At 41.7% G+C, this 16,290-nt stretch overlaps 1 protein-coding gene across 1 annotated transcript in view; it reads left to right on the forward strand.

Annotated features, from left to right (window-relative positions):
• Positions 1 to 16,290, forward strand: part of hdac1 (histone deacetylase 1) — a 42,209-nt gene that overhangs the window by 13,610 nt on the left and 12,309 nt on the right. The window contains exons 4-11 of the mRNA XM_060904696.1: positions 879 to 953; positions 1,091 to 1,229; positions 4,425 to 4,566; positions 13,191 to 13,283; positions 13,367 to 13,475; positions 13,567 to 13,707; positions 15,667 to 15,775; positions 15,896 to 16,023. Of these exons, the coding sequence (XP_060760679.1) occupies positions 879 to 953; positions 1,091 to 1,229; positions 4,425 to 4,566; positions 13,191 to 13,283; positions 13,367 to 13,475; positions 13,567 to 13,707; positions 15,667 to 15,775; positions 15,896 to 16,023 (936 nt within the window). The remainder of the gene's footprint in view (positions 1 to 878; positions 954 to 1,090; positions 1,230 to 4,424; positions 4,567 to 13,190; positions 13,284 to 13,366; positions 13,476 to 13,566; positions 13,708 to 15,666; positions 15,776 to 15,895; positions 16,024 to 16,290) is intronic.

Raw genomic sequence — 16,290 nt, forward strand, 5'->3', positions numbered from 1 at the left:
ATCGTGAGGTATCTGGTGATACCCAGCCCTACAATAAACATTGTCGCAAAGCAGCTTTACAGAATTTGAACAACTTAAAACATGAGCTAATTTTATCCCTAATCTATCCCCAATGAGCAAACCTGTGGCGACGGTGGCAAGGAAAAACTCCCTCAGACGACATGAGGAAGAAACCTCGAGAGGAACCAGACTCAAAAGGGAACCCATCCTCATTTGGGCAACAACAGACAACATGACTAACATTAACAGTCCTAACATAAAGTCAGCTTCGTTGATGCTAGAAACCCGAGCACAAAACCGTTCACGACAACCGCAGCCCTAAAGTCAGGAATTCTACTGCAGTCCCCAGCCACAAAAGCACTACTGCAAGAGGCCAGAGCGTCCTCCAGGCGTGACCCCCGACTGTCCACGTAGGGCCGCCCTCCACAGGAGCGATGCAATGAGAGATCCAAGTCTTAATAATTCACGCTGTAATAGTCAGTAGTACTTGTGATGAATGTATGCACCACTGAAGTGCTGCTCTGCCTCTGTGATTACTGCAAATGCGTGGTCTAATTGGACCTTGATTGAATCATCTCGGCAGTTTTCGCTTATTTGTGGCTAATGCTAAGTGTGAAATTGGGCTGATGGTTAATGACACGTTACTGTGTAAGTTGTGAATGGACACCGTGGCTTGTTGATGATGCTTGCGACTAATTATAATAACTACAATCTTGTATGCCAGTTACCTGAGCAAAAGTAATTACTGGATAGAAAAAAAAAATCAGAGATTTACTACAAAATAGGCCAGAAATGTGTCTGGGGGTGATAATGTGCCTCACTTCTTTTGCGGTGTATTCCTTTTGCTAGTAATGTTCTCGTTTATATTCCTTCCTCAGTTAACGTGGGTGAAGACTGCCCCGTGTTCGACGGCCTGTTTGAGTTCTGTCAGCTTTCAACAGGCGGCTCTGTCGGTAAGTGCTTTTATCCAGATGAGTTGAGTGTTTCTTATTTAGTTATTTCTACAAAATTCCTAAGTACCTCCGCCTTGTGGATTCTAGCAGATGACAAACCCAGTGCAGATTAATAAAGGCTGTGTTTCTGTGTCCAGCGGGTGCCGTGAAATTAAACAAGCAGCAGACAGACATCGCTATTAACTGGGCGGGCGGCCTCCATCATGCCAAGAAGTCGGAGGCGTCTGGTTTCTGCTACGTCAACGACATTGTGCTGGCCATCCTGGAACTGCTCAAGTGCGTCCTCTGTTCAGGATCAGGGTTTTCACTTCAGGCTGAAATCATTGCTTGCAGCTCGTATATTTTATGCTAGTCAAGATAAGGAGCAGAAAACCTGCAGCTTAAAGGAACAGTCCACCGTATTTCCATAATGAAATATGCTCTTACCTGAATTGAGACGAGCTGCTCCGTACCTATCCGAGCTTTGCGCGACCTCCCAGTCAGTCAGACGCAGTCAGACGCGCTGTCACTCCTGTTAGCAATGTAGCTAGGCTCAGCATGGCCAACGGTATTTTTTGGGGCTGTAGTTAGATGCGACCAAACTCTTCCGCGTTTGTCCTGTTTACATAGGTTTATATGACCAGTGATATGAAACAAGTTCAGTTACACAAATTGAAAGGTAGCGATTTTCTATGCTATGGAAAGTCCGCACTATAATGACAGGCGTACTAACACCTTCTGCGTGCTTCGTCAGCGTATTGATATCTGAGCTCCGTATCAATGCGCTGCCGAAGCACGCAGAAGGTGTTAGTACGCCTGTCATTATAGTGCGGACTTTCCATAGCATAGAAAATCGCTACCTTTCAATTTGTGTAACTGAACTTGTTTCATGTCACTGGTCATATAAACCTATGTAAACAGGAAAAACGCGGAAGAGTTTGGTCGCATCTAACTACAGCCCCCAAAAATACCGTTGGCCATACTGAGCCTAGCTACATTGCTAACAGGAGTGACAGCGCGTCGGACTGCGTCTGACTGACTGGGAGGTCGCGCAAAGCTCGGACAGGTACGGAGCAGCTCGTCTCAATTCAGGTAAGAGCATATTTCATTATGGAAGTACGGTGGACTGTTCCTTTAAAGCTAGACGGCCTTTCGATTTCATAAAATCAGTGAAATTTAGTTCCTTCTGAAATTTGGTCGTTGTGATGTTTTTCTGTAATATCTATTAAAAACCAGGCCATTCTGTGTCTGGGAAGTTTATTTAATTTGAGGGATGTGCATGAAATCGCTCGCTTCACACAGTCAAGCAGACAGAGGGGGTCCGTGTGTGAGCGCATGCACAGGTTTACTTTCTTCTTCTTTTGGGTTTTACGGCAGCTGGCATCCACAGTGTTGCATTACTGCCATCTACAGGTTTACCTTTGCGCGTGCACTGACAGTTCCATCATTTTGTCGCTAAACGAACAGCTGATCACACCGAGGTGCTCGCTGACCGCCGATATTTATTAGTTTGGTTCCTCGTTTCCTTTCCTTCGTATATAACATAACGTCTTTTCTTCTCGCTTTCCGTTACTGCGGTCGGTTTTTCACGGTTCATTCGCACACAAAATTTGTATCCCACAATGCCTTGTGCGAACAGGGAAAGCCCACCACGTCATGCATGACGTCGTATCTTGAATTGGGTCACGGTAAAGCAGGAAAAAATAGCGGAGAATTTAGGGCCACGTGGAAATAAATTCATTAAAGGTGGGGTATGAGATTTTGGAATAACGGTTCCCGCAAGCCATATTTTGAAAAGAAACACGCCCGCCCTTGCCATGCTCCCACCCTCCGCGTCTCCACCCCTCGTTAAGTTAGAGTGTAGAGAGCTTGGAAAAATAGCTCAAACTTTCTCATTTAAACTGTGTTTTCAGCCCCAATTTTCACTCCACACACACAGTTTTCTCAAAAGTAGTAGCCACACTTGTCCTGATTCACACAATGTGTCAACCTACACGATAGGACTTGCAGTTTTTGAATGAGAAGCCTGAAAGTGAGAGGAGGACAGCTGCGCAGCCTCATAGACTGCCATTATAAACTTGGCAGAAAAGTCACTCGTTTTTAACTCGCTCTAGTGTCCTCATTTTTTACACTACAAACAAAAAAATTACATCAGTGTGTTCAGGAGAGCCTTGTGGCGCTCACTGTGAAAGAATTTTGTGAATATCTCCTTCCATTTTCGTGTAAATCCCCGTTGTTTGGAGGGAGCGCACTGAGAGAATCCTGCGCTCTGTGTGACACTCTGGCTGCTCTCACTCTCTCTCACACACACACACACACACACACACACACACACACACACACACCCAGAAGGGCCGGGCTGCTCGCAGGCTTCAGACTGATTGACGTGTCAGTATCCAATCATTTTGAGGTGGTACCTCGATAGGATTGGATGGCGTTTTTCCTTTATTTTACACTGTAGACTGGATTAAAATATTTCGTTTTTGGGTCAAACCTTCTATTGTACTGCTTGCAACATGGGTGTGAGGAGCTTTTCAAGCAATATGGTAAAAAATACTCCTGAAAAAAATCTCATACCCCATCTTTAATTGTTCTATTTTAAAAAAACGAATAAAATTGGAAGTCTGTGATTCGAATTCGGTAGCTTTCGGTCCACTAAACAAAAATAATCGGGTGCTGGGAAAATTCTTTTCATGACCTACACTTGAAAAGTCAGGCTGGCATTTGGTCTTTATTATGTCAAAGTAGAATGTAGGAGAGTTAATTAATAGGAACATAACGACATGTTAATTAAGGGTGAGCAATATGACCTCAAGGTCATAACATGCAAAGTGATCCTTATGCTACACCCAGTGTATACGATATACAGGTTCACTACAACTCTTGAGCAAAACAGTAGTGATGTGTTTTTAAAAAGGGAGGAAAAAGTAGTGATACTTTTATTTAATGCCTGCGACCATAAGATTTAAAAAAAGAGAGAATTTTAATGGTTCAGCTTAAAAATTTAATAAATGAAAGTGTACACCTCAATTAGTTTTCTGTCTCTGTGTATCGCGTAAGTAATTTATCATGATCAGTATTTTCTTGTTCTATCATCCAGCTCTAGTGGTGACTGCTGTGGGGGTGTTTTTAAAGTAATAATTCACAGAAATGCACATCATTCTCCGCTCATCTCAAAATGTTTTTGATCAGCAAAGACATTTCTTGCATGTTATACACTGGCGCTGTGAGACTCGCGTAGCTAACAGTCTTTTCCATAAATACATGTCAAAATATTTTTAACTACAGTAATCAGCTTTACACTTCAGAAGCCTGGCTCTAAGAGCATTAAAGATTGACTGACTATTTACATTTTTGTTTCTAATTCATTCTTTTAAATGCTGGCCAGTCCCGTTAGTTTTATCTCACAGACAACTTGAAACTTCTTTAAGACCAGCCTTTTGAGCTGGTATAAATATACGTCGTTTTGATTTTTATTTTATTTATCATCAGGTACCATCAAAGAGTTCTGTATATTGATATCGACATCCACCATGGAGATGGAGTCGAGGAGGCCTTCTACACCACAGACCGCGTCATGACCGTGTCTTTCCATAAGTATGGAGAATACTTTCCTGGCACGGGTGACCTCCGAGTAAGTGTCGTTTTTATAACTTGAATTATTTATTTATTTTAACTCGGACTAAATTCTTAACTGTGCTCTTACTATCGTTTCGTACCACAGCACTGTTGAATTCACAAATCAGGAGGAGTTGGTTTATTTACAGTGGCACTGGCTATCTTAAAGTGCATATTCTGCAGTGATTCATTTTGCTCCTAATGACTGAGTCAAACTGACTCACCACATATTAAATCAGTGAGTCAAAAATTTCCAAAGTGAGTCAAAATTACAATACACACTTTGAAAACAAAAAACACAATAGTTATCACTGTTCACACTTAAATCATTTAATTCCAACATGTGAACAATTGTGTGAGCTATTCATCTAAGCAAACAATAACTAACACTTTTCAGAATAGAAAAAAGTATGGAATTAAACAGAATAGTTATTATGGCTGTTTTGACTAGAATTCAAATAAAACATAAAAAAAACTGTCAATATCTTTGGCACTTGACTTTTGTGACATCAGACAAGATTAACTTTTTCACAATTAATAATGACATTTATCATGTTTATGGTTTAGCTACTGTAACATTTCTTCACTGAGAAAATTCTTCTTTGCTTGTTTTTTTTCAAGTGATCCAGACTCATCTCAATCATGTCTGACTTAGTAAGGATGCTTGTTTTTATGTTCATCATACTTCCGCCTAGTGTTTCTGTTAACTCGATCTCGATTGGTCAGTCTTTTTATATCATCCAATGAAAAATGTTCTACTATTAATTAGGGCTGGGCGATATGAGAGAAAATTATATCACGATATATTTTTTCAAAATTTTCGATAACGATATATATCACGATATAAATCAAATCACCATTTTTGTATTTTCTTTAATTTTCTGCTCAAAATATGAACATTACAAATTAGTAGTTCCTTCCTAATTAACAAAAATAGCTTAACAAGCCTTCAAGTTTCACAGAACCAAAACAAACTGGATGCACATTCTTTTGTTCTTTTTGTTCAAATGAATAAATTGAAACTGAAAAATAAAAACTATATACCATTGTTAATCATTTGTGCAAATTCTAGCAGCTTTCAAATAAACATAAAAGACATATTGACATGTAAACCTTATGCTGCAAGGAGAAAAAAAGTGCAATCTTGTACGTCAGTGTGTTTAAGGTTTTGTGTAACACTTTGTTGTATGTCCGATTTTAAATATCCAAAATACCTCCACACAACCGAAGATCTCTGGCCCTTCTTTTCAACGATGTCCTCCAGGGCAGTGCTCTGACTTTCCTGTTCAGAACTCCGGTCAGTCGGCTTCTCGCTCATTTTTATACAGGGTTCCTACAGATATTTTATGTTGAATTTACTACCTTTTTACTACCTTCACAATTTTTTTTACTACCACAGCGACAATTTGGATTTGGACATTTTCTCACAATTTAACAAGGTAATCTTTGAGTGTATGTGTTAGTCCAAGTGAATGTGCTACATATAAGTTAGTGACAACTCTACCCAAAGAGTTGGATTGATGAGACAAGATAGAAAGAAAATCTGAACGTACCGGTAGTGTAACTCTTTCCCTTTGGACGCATAATAGAACCTCCCATTGCTAGGGCTACACATGGAGTAATGCATATTTGCATAAAAGAAAACAAACTTCCACATACAAGTTATAATTTTATTGAACTGTGAAACTGTGGCCCATAACCTCTTAACGGGTACACAGATTTGCACTAAACCTTGTGTGTCAACACTTCACATTAGGTACAAGATCTGATTACATTTTGTCGGCCAACGCTTTCAAGATGGCCAACCTTTTGTTTGTGGAATAATCTTTTGAACAGGTGAACAGATTTGCACAAAAAATCTTATGTGCTTAGGTACATCAACTCATTACATTTAGATCAGGTCAAATGGCAAACACGAACCCCCACACACACACATGACAAAGACAAGACACACACCCTAAAGATACAAAACACACATAACCCAAGCCCTATTTTGGCAGTCTCTCAACACATTGCCAAGTTTGCTTAAGATAGTCATTTGCACCAGTCCTGTAGTCGTGAAGGCCCGTGGGCAGCGTCAACACCTTCCTCCCAGAGATCAGTGTTTTAGAGGGTTAATCTTAATCATTTGAACAGTTCAACAGATTTGCTCATCACATTTTGGATGCCTCAAATGGCGCGCACAACGCACCAGGCGCGCGCGCGCACACAACACAACGCACCAGGCGCGCACACAACACAACGCACCAGGCGCGCGCGCGCGCACAACGCACCAGGCGCGCGCGCGCGCACAACGCACCAGGCGCGCGCGCGCGCACAACGCACCAGGCGCGCGCGCGCGCACAACGCACCAGGCGCGCGCACAACGCACTACATGTGCCTCGATCAACTTTTCAATGAATGCCTCTCGCCGATTGCCATCTACCGCCTTTAGCCAGTCTTTAAAATCAGGTTCCTCCAGCCAGAGGTCTAAAAATGTGCATTTCCCCATTGTTTAATTCTCGTGCAGATGTCGCCAGTCGGGTTAACAGATAGATTCGACTACAGCCGTATAAACAAAGTCAGTCTCGTACTAAACAATCTCTGGTATAAATTTATACTGGATTCAACCGTTATTGGAATTCAAAGCGCATGCGCCACCAACTCCTCACTGCGGTCCTCCTCGATACATAAAAATAAATTCGCCCAAATGTAGTAATTTATGGATATTATGGCATGCAGGTTAATTAAACGAATTAGAAAACACACAGGCCCAGTTGGATGGGGGTCAAAAAATTTTACTACCACGTCAGATTACGTTTACTACCTTTTACTACTTTTTACTGGCCATAATTTAGCCTATTTTAATTAACTACCTTTTAAAACCCCGCGGGAACCCTGTTATAATTGCTTTGTTTCACGCTTTGTTGGAGAAATGCCGCGCTCCTGCAAACTTCACCACAGCCATGCTGTGCGTTGCTGCTACACGTGTGTGTGTTTGTGTGTGCACGCAACCTAACTTGACGTGGCTCTCTTCCAACTGATTGGTTACGTGCGGTACTGTTTAGTTATGATTGGCTATTCGCGTGTCTGTCAAAACTTCGGATGAAGTAATTTTATTGAAGGCGTAGGCTTATCGTAAGCATATCGTACGTGTCTAATTTCTAATCGTAGAGATTTTATATCGTGAATAACATCGTAATCGTAAAATCGCCCAGCCCTACTATTAATTCATATTTCCTAAATTTCTAAACCTTTTTACTGAATACCATAGCAAAACTTTAACTGAATTTCCCATTTGATAGGCGCTATTCATATGTTTGGTAAGTAGAAACAAATTTAGATCGATCTTTTATTACCGCAAAGAAATGCTTTGGCAAACATAAATTTTATCGATTAGTACGAGAGAGCTATTTTCACTTGCTTCAAATCGAGGCTGGAAAGGATTTGCATATGCCGAAGCTTTCCAGCCAATGAAATTGCCGACACGTTGCTGAAGGAATTAAACGAAGCTAAATATAGGCCCGTCAAGTAAAAAAGACTATAGTAGTCGATAAATGAAGCATTATAACAACAGTTCAGTCATGTTGAACGAGAAAAATATAGCGTCGTTAGGACCTTGCCACTCGGAACAACCTCGAGCTACATCCCTTCGCTCTATATCCTAAATGAAGAGAAGTAACTTGAGGATGTTCCGAGTGCGACCTTGCGTCAAAAATACGCACCACAAGCAAAACATCTGCGTCATTTATTTTAAAATTGTGTAAAATACGCATGACGCAGGGCAAAATGAATCACTGATTCTGGACCAATTTTGTGTGGGTTTTTTTTTTTAATGCCTCCGCCACCTTAAGGTGCAGGAGGCATTATGTTTTCAGGTTGTCCATCTGTCCGTGCGTGTGTCCGTCCTGAAACCTTATGAACACAATATCTCAAAGGCTAATGAAAGGAATTTCACCAAACTTTCACCATTTGTGCATTTGGGGACAAACATGAACTGATTAGATTTTGAGGTTAAAAGGTCGCAGGTCAAGATTACTGTGAGGTCAAATGTCCATCCCCAAATCACAACTTAATAAGGCATGTAGTCTACCAGGCGGCGGCATCCCCATTGACACCGTTGGCGTCGAGTTCTGTCTAGTTTTTATATGAAAGTACGTCCCTTTACACACTCATCCAGAAGGGTAATTTTGCACAAGGCCATCTGTCTACAGCAGAAAAAAATAAAATAACAAAACGCGTCTGGAAAAATCCCAAGGGAGTCTGGAGCCAGATTCGTGACGTTACCTGCGGAAGCGCCAGCAGGCTGAGAGAGCTTTGCACGGTTTCAGTGCACAGCCTGTGTAGACCAAGCGCTCCCATCTCTCTCTCATTGTCCGGTCTTTTGGGAAACGATGAGTACTAATCCCATCAAGATTGGTGTTGCTACACCCTCCTACGATACATCTGTTAACCATTTTAATAATTACGCGATAATGTTGAAGAAATTTGCAGAAAACCACCAGGTCGTTTTCTCATAAACAAACCAGCGCTGGCGTAGGATTCAGAGGGAGGCGTCCCGCACACGACGTCACGAAAATCAACGTTTGCCGGGAAATCCAAATGCCAAGTTTTTTCAGAGGCGGACCAATTCGCCTCAAATGACTCGATTTCAACTGAATTTTTCTGGTATTGCGCAAAGTAAAAAAAAAAATTGCTCAAAATGTGACAGATATTTGACCAAAGTTTAATATAAAATAGGAGAATTACATTGATCTCGCTCCTGAATTTACCCGTGATATGCACTTTAATGCACTTACTCTAATATATTATTGTTTCTATAGTAACGGCTAATTCAGGAGGAGCTGTACAGCCGACTCTCTAATACTAAGACCAGGCATGAGAATTTTCCGCCGATTGGCAGATTTCCGACTTTTTCAGACCAAAATGATCGTTTTTGAGATCGATGTAAATCCGTTGAGAAATTTTTTTTATTTTTTTTGGGGGGGGGGGATGATTAACAATCTGTGGTCACCTTATAATGCAGACATCCCAAGTCTCCCAGAAGTTCCGGGAGTCTCCTGCATATTGATAGAAGCGAGCAAGAGCGTGCGCGCGCAACATTAAGGTCTGCATCACGCATCTTAGAATGTGCGCGTGCGAGAGGGGGTGCGCGAGGGAGACTGTGTGCAGTGTTGCCAGATACTGCTGACGTTTTCCAGCCTAAATATGTTCAAAACCCGCCAAAATGCACTTAAAACCACCCAATCTGGCAACACTGCCTGTGTGCCTGTTCATGTAGCGCATGCCAGACAAAGAGCATCTTGATTGGGTTACTCAGCAAAATAAGCCAATCAGCTTTCAGTGTGGGCGGGCTTTTATCTCTTTTTCTCAAGGACCGGAGTTTTCAGTTGATGAAATTTTAAGTATGATACCGTGTATAACTCTCCTACTTATTGCTCATTTCATAGGGGGACGGAATTGCTGGCATGTGCCGCGCGGGAGCGTCTGCCCAAACTGTAGGCTGAGATGAACTTATAGTTTTTGATTAAAAAAAAATTTCCAATATGTAATGCCCATTGTACATGCCTGTTCTTTAATTCAGAATCACCATCTCGATCTTCAAATGGAGCATATGGTATCTGTATTACATTACACAACATCCTGTCCAGATAAATCCTAGTTAGTTCACACAACAGTTGAAAGGGAAGTGATGAGTGATGTTGAATGTTGCCTGCTTAATATGCAAGACCTCCTGCTGCTATGATAACATCAGAAGAAAGCTTCAGAGAATTATATGATAGAACTTTTTTCTGGTTTGCACTTCATTTTAAAGGATTAGAGTATTCAAAGACATGAATAGCTAAAATGCAGAAATGTAATACTGTAGAGCTCGTTTATATTAAAAGGTGCATTGATTTTTTTTTTTTTTTTTGAAATCGTCAAATGTGACTTGATTAAAAACAAGTCTCTTGTACCATATTAATCATTTTCACCTGGGAGTCCACCAAGAAGGGGAATTTATTTCCAAATTGCAAATTTTTGCTGATAAAATTAATGGTTTTGGGGTAAAAAAAAAAAAAGCCAAAAATCATTAGCCCCATGGGCCCCGCCCCGGTTTTTTCAGACTTTTAAAATATTTTTCATTCTCATCCCTGTAAGACTAATAAAGAACTTATTTAATACGTGACAAACCGGTTAGTGTCCTAGTGGTAGCGTGTCTGCCTCTCGATCGGGAGATCGGGAGTTCTAGTCACGGTCGGGTCATACTAAAGACCATTATAAAAATGGTACCTACTAGGGGTGGGCAAAATTATCGATGCGGCGATATATCGCGATACTTTGTCTTCCGATTCAATATCGATACTCAATTTGAATATCGATATTTTTTCAAATAATAAATCATGTTTCAGACGGGTTGTAAATCCAGTACGACTTCCGCACCTCCGCTCCGCAAGGTGTCGCTGTGCCGCTCCCTCACTGCAAGGCACTCTTCGTCTTCTCTTTTTTTCCCGGTGGTTGCAGTGAGGAAAAAAAAACAAGCAAGCATGGCTGTTAATGTAAACCTAGAGACGCCACCGAACTTTAAGGCAGATGTTTGGAGGCACTTTGGATTCCAAAGGAAAGGAGAAAAAAAAAAACAGTGAGCTGGACAAAGAGTACGCACTTTGCAAAACCTGTTTCGCTCCAATTAGATATTGAGGTAACACAACAAACTTGCGAACTTACTTAGCACGACACCGCCCTGACATATTAGCTCAGCCGGAGCCGCTGAAACCCGACCCGAAGCAAACTACACTGGACAGCGCCAAAGTCCTCCCGTCTACTTCAGTGATGTGTGACTTACTGTAACTGTGAACTTAATTTTGTCATTTAAGACCAAAGGCAAGAAGCTGCACTTTATTTTGCATTTTCAGTTTTAGTGTGTGTGAGACACTGCATTTTATTTTGAGTATTTACTCAAAGTTCAGAAGAAACGTGATTCACTGAGGTTTCAGTTCAGTTTCAGTGTGTGGACACTGACCCACACTGCACTTTGTTTCATAATTGTGCTCAGGGAGACTAAGATGCACACTGCACTTTTCAATGTGTTCCAGACAGTCAGTACGTTTACATGCACGTCCAAATCGAGCTACTGTCGGTAATCGAGCAAAGGGTCCCAGCAGGGGTGCCAGAGAAATCCAATCCTACATGCACAAGTGAAATCGGGCTATTGTGCAAGGTGCATTGTGCACCCGAGCCACACGTGGCGCTACATGCCCCATCGTGTTGGTACACTTCCGGTTGTCATCATGAAGAAGAGCTATAGTGTTGCCAGATACTTCTGACGTATTCCAGCCCAAAACATGTTCAAATCCGCTAAAATGCACTTAAAACCCCCCAATCTGGCAACACTGGCAGTTCCATGTTCAAGCTGTTCGGCTTGCTCTAACAGACTGTATGGCTACAAACTGTCCGGCGCAGACCACTGTTTTTGTAAGACAACTTATTTTGCACAATAATATTTTTCTAAAGTCCATTTTTTGCTTACAAAAAAATATTTTTTTTTTGCTTACAATTTAACTTATGTCTTAATAAACACACAAAAAGTTCAATTGTTTTGTTTTTATTGACATTCTTCAGACGTTGGACATATATTTGTGTGTGTATATATACACACACACACACACAAATACAATGACTTGTTTATGTACACAATTCACAGCTATGCAACAGCTGTACAGATGTATTTGGTGATACAGTAAGTGAGCTAAATTTTAACAGTGCAAACAATGCCACAAAAAGAAAAGATTCATGATTCGTTGTCATGCCGACCGAGGCTGTTGTGTTTCCCTTGTGGTTTCGTCACTCGTCACTTCCGGAAGGGGCAGTGCTGAAGTAAGTAGCTCGATTACGTAGCTCAATAGGGTTTACATGCACTAAGTAGCTCGGCAGAAATCGCATAATCTAGGTCGTGTAGCTCGATTCCGAGAAATCAAGTTCGGTTCAATTTCAGCCGAATTAAGGTGTATACATGGCATTTTGAACTTCGATTTCAGTCGAGCAACGGCAAAAATTCGATTCTCTCTATGTGCATATAAACGCACTGAGTGTGTTGTTCCTGCAAATATGTTGTAACTTGCGCTTGTATAGTTACAATAAAATGGCATGGATAATTAGAATTACATTGTTTTGACTCAGTTTGTCCCATGAATTATCACTATCATCTGATGTACATACAACTCGGATTTTAAGATGCATAATGCGTTTACATTTTTCAGTGAACTATGTAGAATATCGCAATATATCGCAGTATCGTATCGTGACTCAAGTATCGTGATGTGTATCGTATCGTGAGGTCCTTGGCAATACCCACCCCTAGTACCTACTACCATCTGGCAAGGCACACTGCAATACAGATGCGAGTGGGGAGTTAAACTCTCGCAGTTACCAGAGGACTAGCCCTCCACTGTAACCCTAGCTATGTAATAGGCGAGAGGCCGAGGGCTGCGGAAACGGAGATCGGCGCCGCCCGATGCACCACACGGCGCGGGAAGGACTTTAACTATTTTTTTAATACGTGACTATTGATACGGTGCCATTTTCTCTAAACAGATGTTTTAGTTTTTTGTGAAAGGAGACTCCGGGAGCAGTAATACACTTGTGTTGGCATCAGTGAGACTAATGTATAGTTTCTTGCAGGACATTGGTGCTGGAAAGGGTAAATACTATGCTGTGAACTACCCACTCAGGGATGGGATTGATGATGAGTCTTATGAAGCCATATTCAAACCCGTAAGTCATTTAAAGAGGCTTTGTGTTCTCACTTTTGGACTTCGATTCTGCTTAACTGATTTGATTATGTGCCGTGTTTTCAGATCATGGCTAAAGTGATGGAGATGTACCAGCCGAGTGCTGTCGTGCTTCAGTGTGGTGCTGACTCTCTGTCTGGGGACAGGCTGGGCTGCTTCAACCTCACCATCAAAGGTCTCTCTCTCAGGACTTCTCCTTTTCTATTAGACTTCTGTGTATTGTTTAGTATTTGTGTGCATTAACTGTGAGCCTGTGTGTTCTTCAGGTCATGCTAAGTGTGTCGAGTACATGAAGAGTTTTAACCTGCCCTTACTCATGCTGGGTGGAGGAGGCTACACCATCAGGAACGTGGCTCGCTGCTGGACCTATGAGACAGCCGTCGCCCTGGACAGCACTATTCCCAATGGTAAGCTTTATATTTTAAGTCCTTGCACTGGGTTTTTAAACCCTAGGTGTTCAGTTTATAATATTTAGTGCCACAAGCAAAAAGGTGAAGAATGTCAAAGAGAAACGTATAAGTGTCCCAACACAAACCTAAATGTATTAGGACTGGATCCCAGTAGGACTCATTACTCATCACATATTTAACTTTGGGTGCAGTTTAAACATTTTGACTGTGTACTGAAGTAGCATACAAATAGGAATAAGTGCTAAGTAAGTAAAGTAGAGTATGCAGTCAAACCTACTTCCAGCTTCTCTACATGGTGAATAGACATGCATTTTAAAACGGCTGCTTTCGAGCATCAGTGAATCAGATAAATGGGTTGGTTTTAATAGTGGCACATAATTAATTCAGTACCAGCGAGTGGCCTAGTGGCTAGCATGTCCGCCTCTCGATCGGGTCATACCAAAGACCATCATAAAAGTGGTGCCCACTGTCATCTGGCAAGGCACGCTGCAATACAGATGTGAGTAGGGAGTCAAACTCTCGTGGTTACCAGAGGACCCGTCCCCCAGTGTAACCCTAGCTATGTAATATCAGAAAGAGGCCGAGGGCTACGAAATGGAGATCAGCGCTGCCAAACGCGCCATGAATGGTGCGGGAAGGACTTTGACTTTGATATACATGTTATTTACCAGCTGGGAGGTCCGTATGGTGAAATACCGTGACCGAGGTCTTGAAAAAGTACTAAGCGAGGCCCTCTGGGCCGAGGTCAGTATTCAAGGCCGAGGTCACGGTATTTCACCATACGGACCGACCTTAAGCTGGTAAATAATGTATTTATTTTTTTCTTTACCAAATTCTAACAGAAAACGAGAGCGTCCGAAAGGGAAAACCGAGCAGAGCCGCCATTTTGAATCCTCATTCACGGCTGTAATTCAAATGGCTTCCTCCTCGGTATACAAGTGCACTTCCATGGCAGGAAAAAAACTACATTTTGCCGCCTATGTAGTCCCCTATTTATACAAAATTGAGTCATTCAGGATTCAGCCATGTTTTTGCTCGGCGTTAGCAAGTTAGAGGTTTTTAGCTTTCTCCTGAAATGTTTTCTTTTATTTCTTCTTCCTGAGGGTAGTAAAACTCGCTTTTGCTGTGAACACTGTCGTTATCGCTATCCATGATGTAAAATTAATGCTGTTCTGAGAAATGCTGCAAAAATTTATAAGATTTTTGATAATCTTTTATAAATAAATCTTATTTAAAAAAAAAAAAGAGAGAGAAATATTGACAAAAAATGCTACTACGTTTGTTGTTGTGAACAAGCGAGTCGCCAGAGGTCTGTAACCGGGATACGGACCCGCTCGCCAGCCAATCAGAGCGCAGGATTTGGACCGCGAAAAAAAAAAATTTATTTGAGACGCTTCCTTTATTATACCTCCACTCCAGGAGGGGTAAATACCTCTGTTCGTCCATCCGTCTGAAACACCTTTTTATTTTTTTCAGCAACCACAAATCATAGCCACTTGGTACCGAGCTTCAGCTTGGGGTTCTATACCGTGTATACCGTTTTCAGGTCTGTCGCACATCGACTTCCTGTTGACTGACTTGATGTATTCACGAAACCTGTAGCATGGATTTACAAAAATTTCGTAACACTTTTCTCCGCAACTACAAATCACAGCTGCTTGATATTTGGTACCGAGCTTCAGCTTGGGGTTCTATACCGTGTATACCGTTTTCAGGTCTGTCCTACATCGACTTCCTGTTCACCGACTGAATGTATTTACGAAACATATAGCGTGGATTTTGACGCTATTTCAAGCAGCAAAATGGCAGTTTACCAGGATGCTGTTTGAAATCCGTGGGGAGAGACACGGCTCTTTACTTACTCGTTTCAGGGTTCTTTATTTCTTGAAGTCAACATTAATGATAAGTCTTCTATTCCAGTTCTAGTGTCATGATGATTTCCTCTCCCTATTTCAGAACTTCCATACAACGACTACTTCGAGTATTTCGGACCTGACTTCAAACTCCATATCAGTCCCTCCAACATGACCAACCAGAACACAAACGACTACCTAGAAAAGATCAAGTGAGTCTGTTGATTACTGATGCAGGTCCCCCTTCCTTCCTTCCTTCTTGGATATTTGTATTTCAGCTCGACGTTCCGTGTGTGTCTGTCTGGCCTTATGACCTTCTGTTCTGTGTTTAGGCAGCGTCTGTTTGAGAACCTACGCATGCTGCCTCACGCTCCCGGAGTGCAGATGCAGGCCATCCCAGAGGACGCCGTGCAGGAGGACAGCGGGGACGAGGAGGACGACCCAGACAAACGCATCCCCAGTGAGGATCCTATCCTATCCCTCTGCTCTTAGTTTATAGTCCAGCTCCTCCAAAAGTAACATGGCTGGTTATACAGCATGAGGCTGTAAAAATGAATCCACCTGAAAGTGATCATTCAGCTGTGAATGTGATAATGGATTTTAATTTGTCATTCAGTAAAGTATGGTCTTATTTTTGTCAAAATGGAAAGCACCTTATTTTCAGCTAAGAAACATAGTGATTTTCCAAAGCAGTTCTTCAAGTCATTTGCATATCTGCGGCTTTTTT

This window comes from Neoarius graeffei, chromosome 22 (assembly GCF_027579695.1).
Source record: "Neoarius graeffei isolate fNeoGra1 chromosome 22, fNeoGra1.pri, whole genome shotgun sequence".
NCBI classification, from domain to species: domain Eukaryota; kingdom Metazoa; phylum Chordata; class Actinopteri; order Siluriformes; family Ariidae; genus Neoarius; species Neoarius graeffei.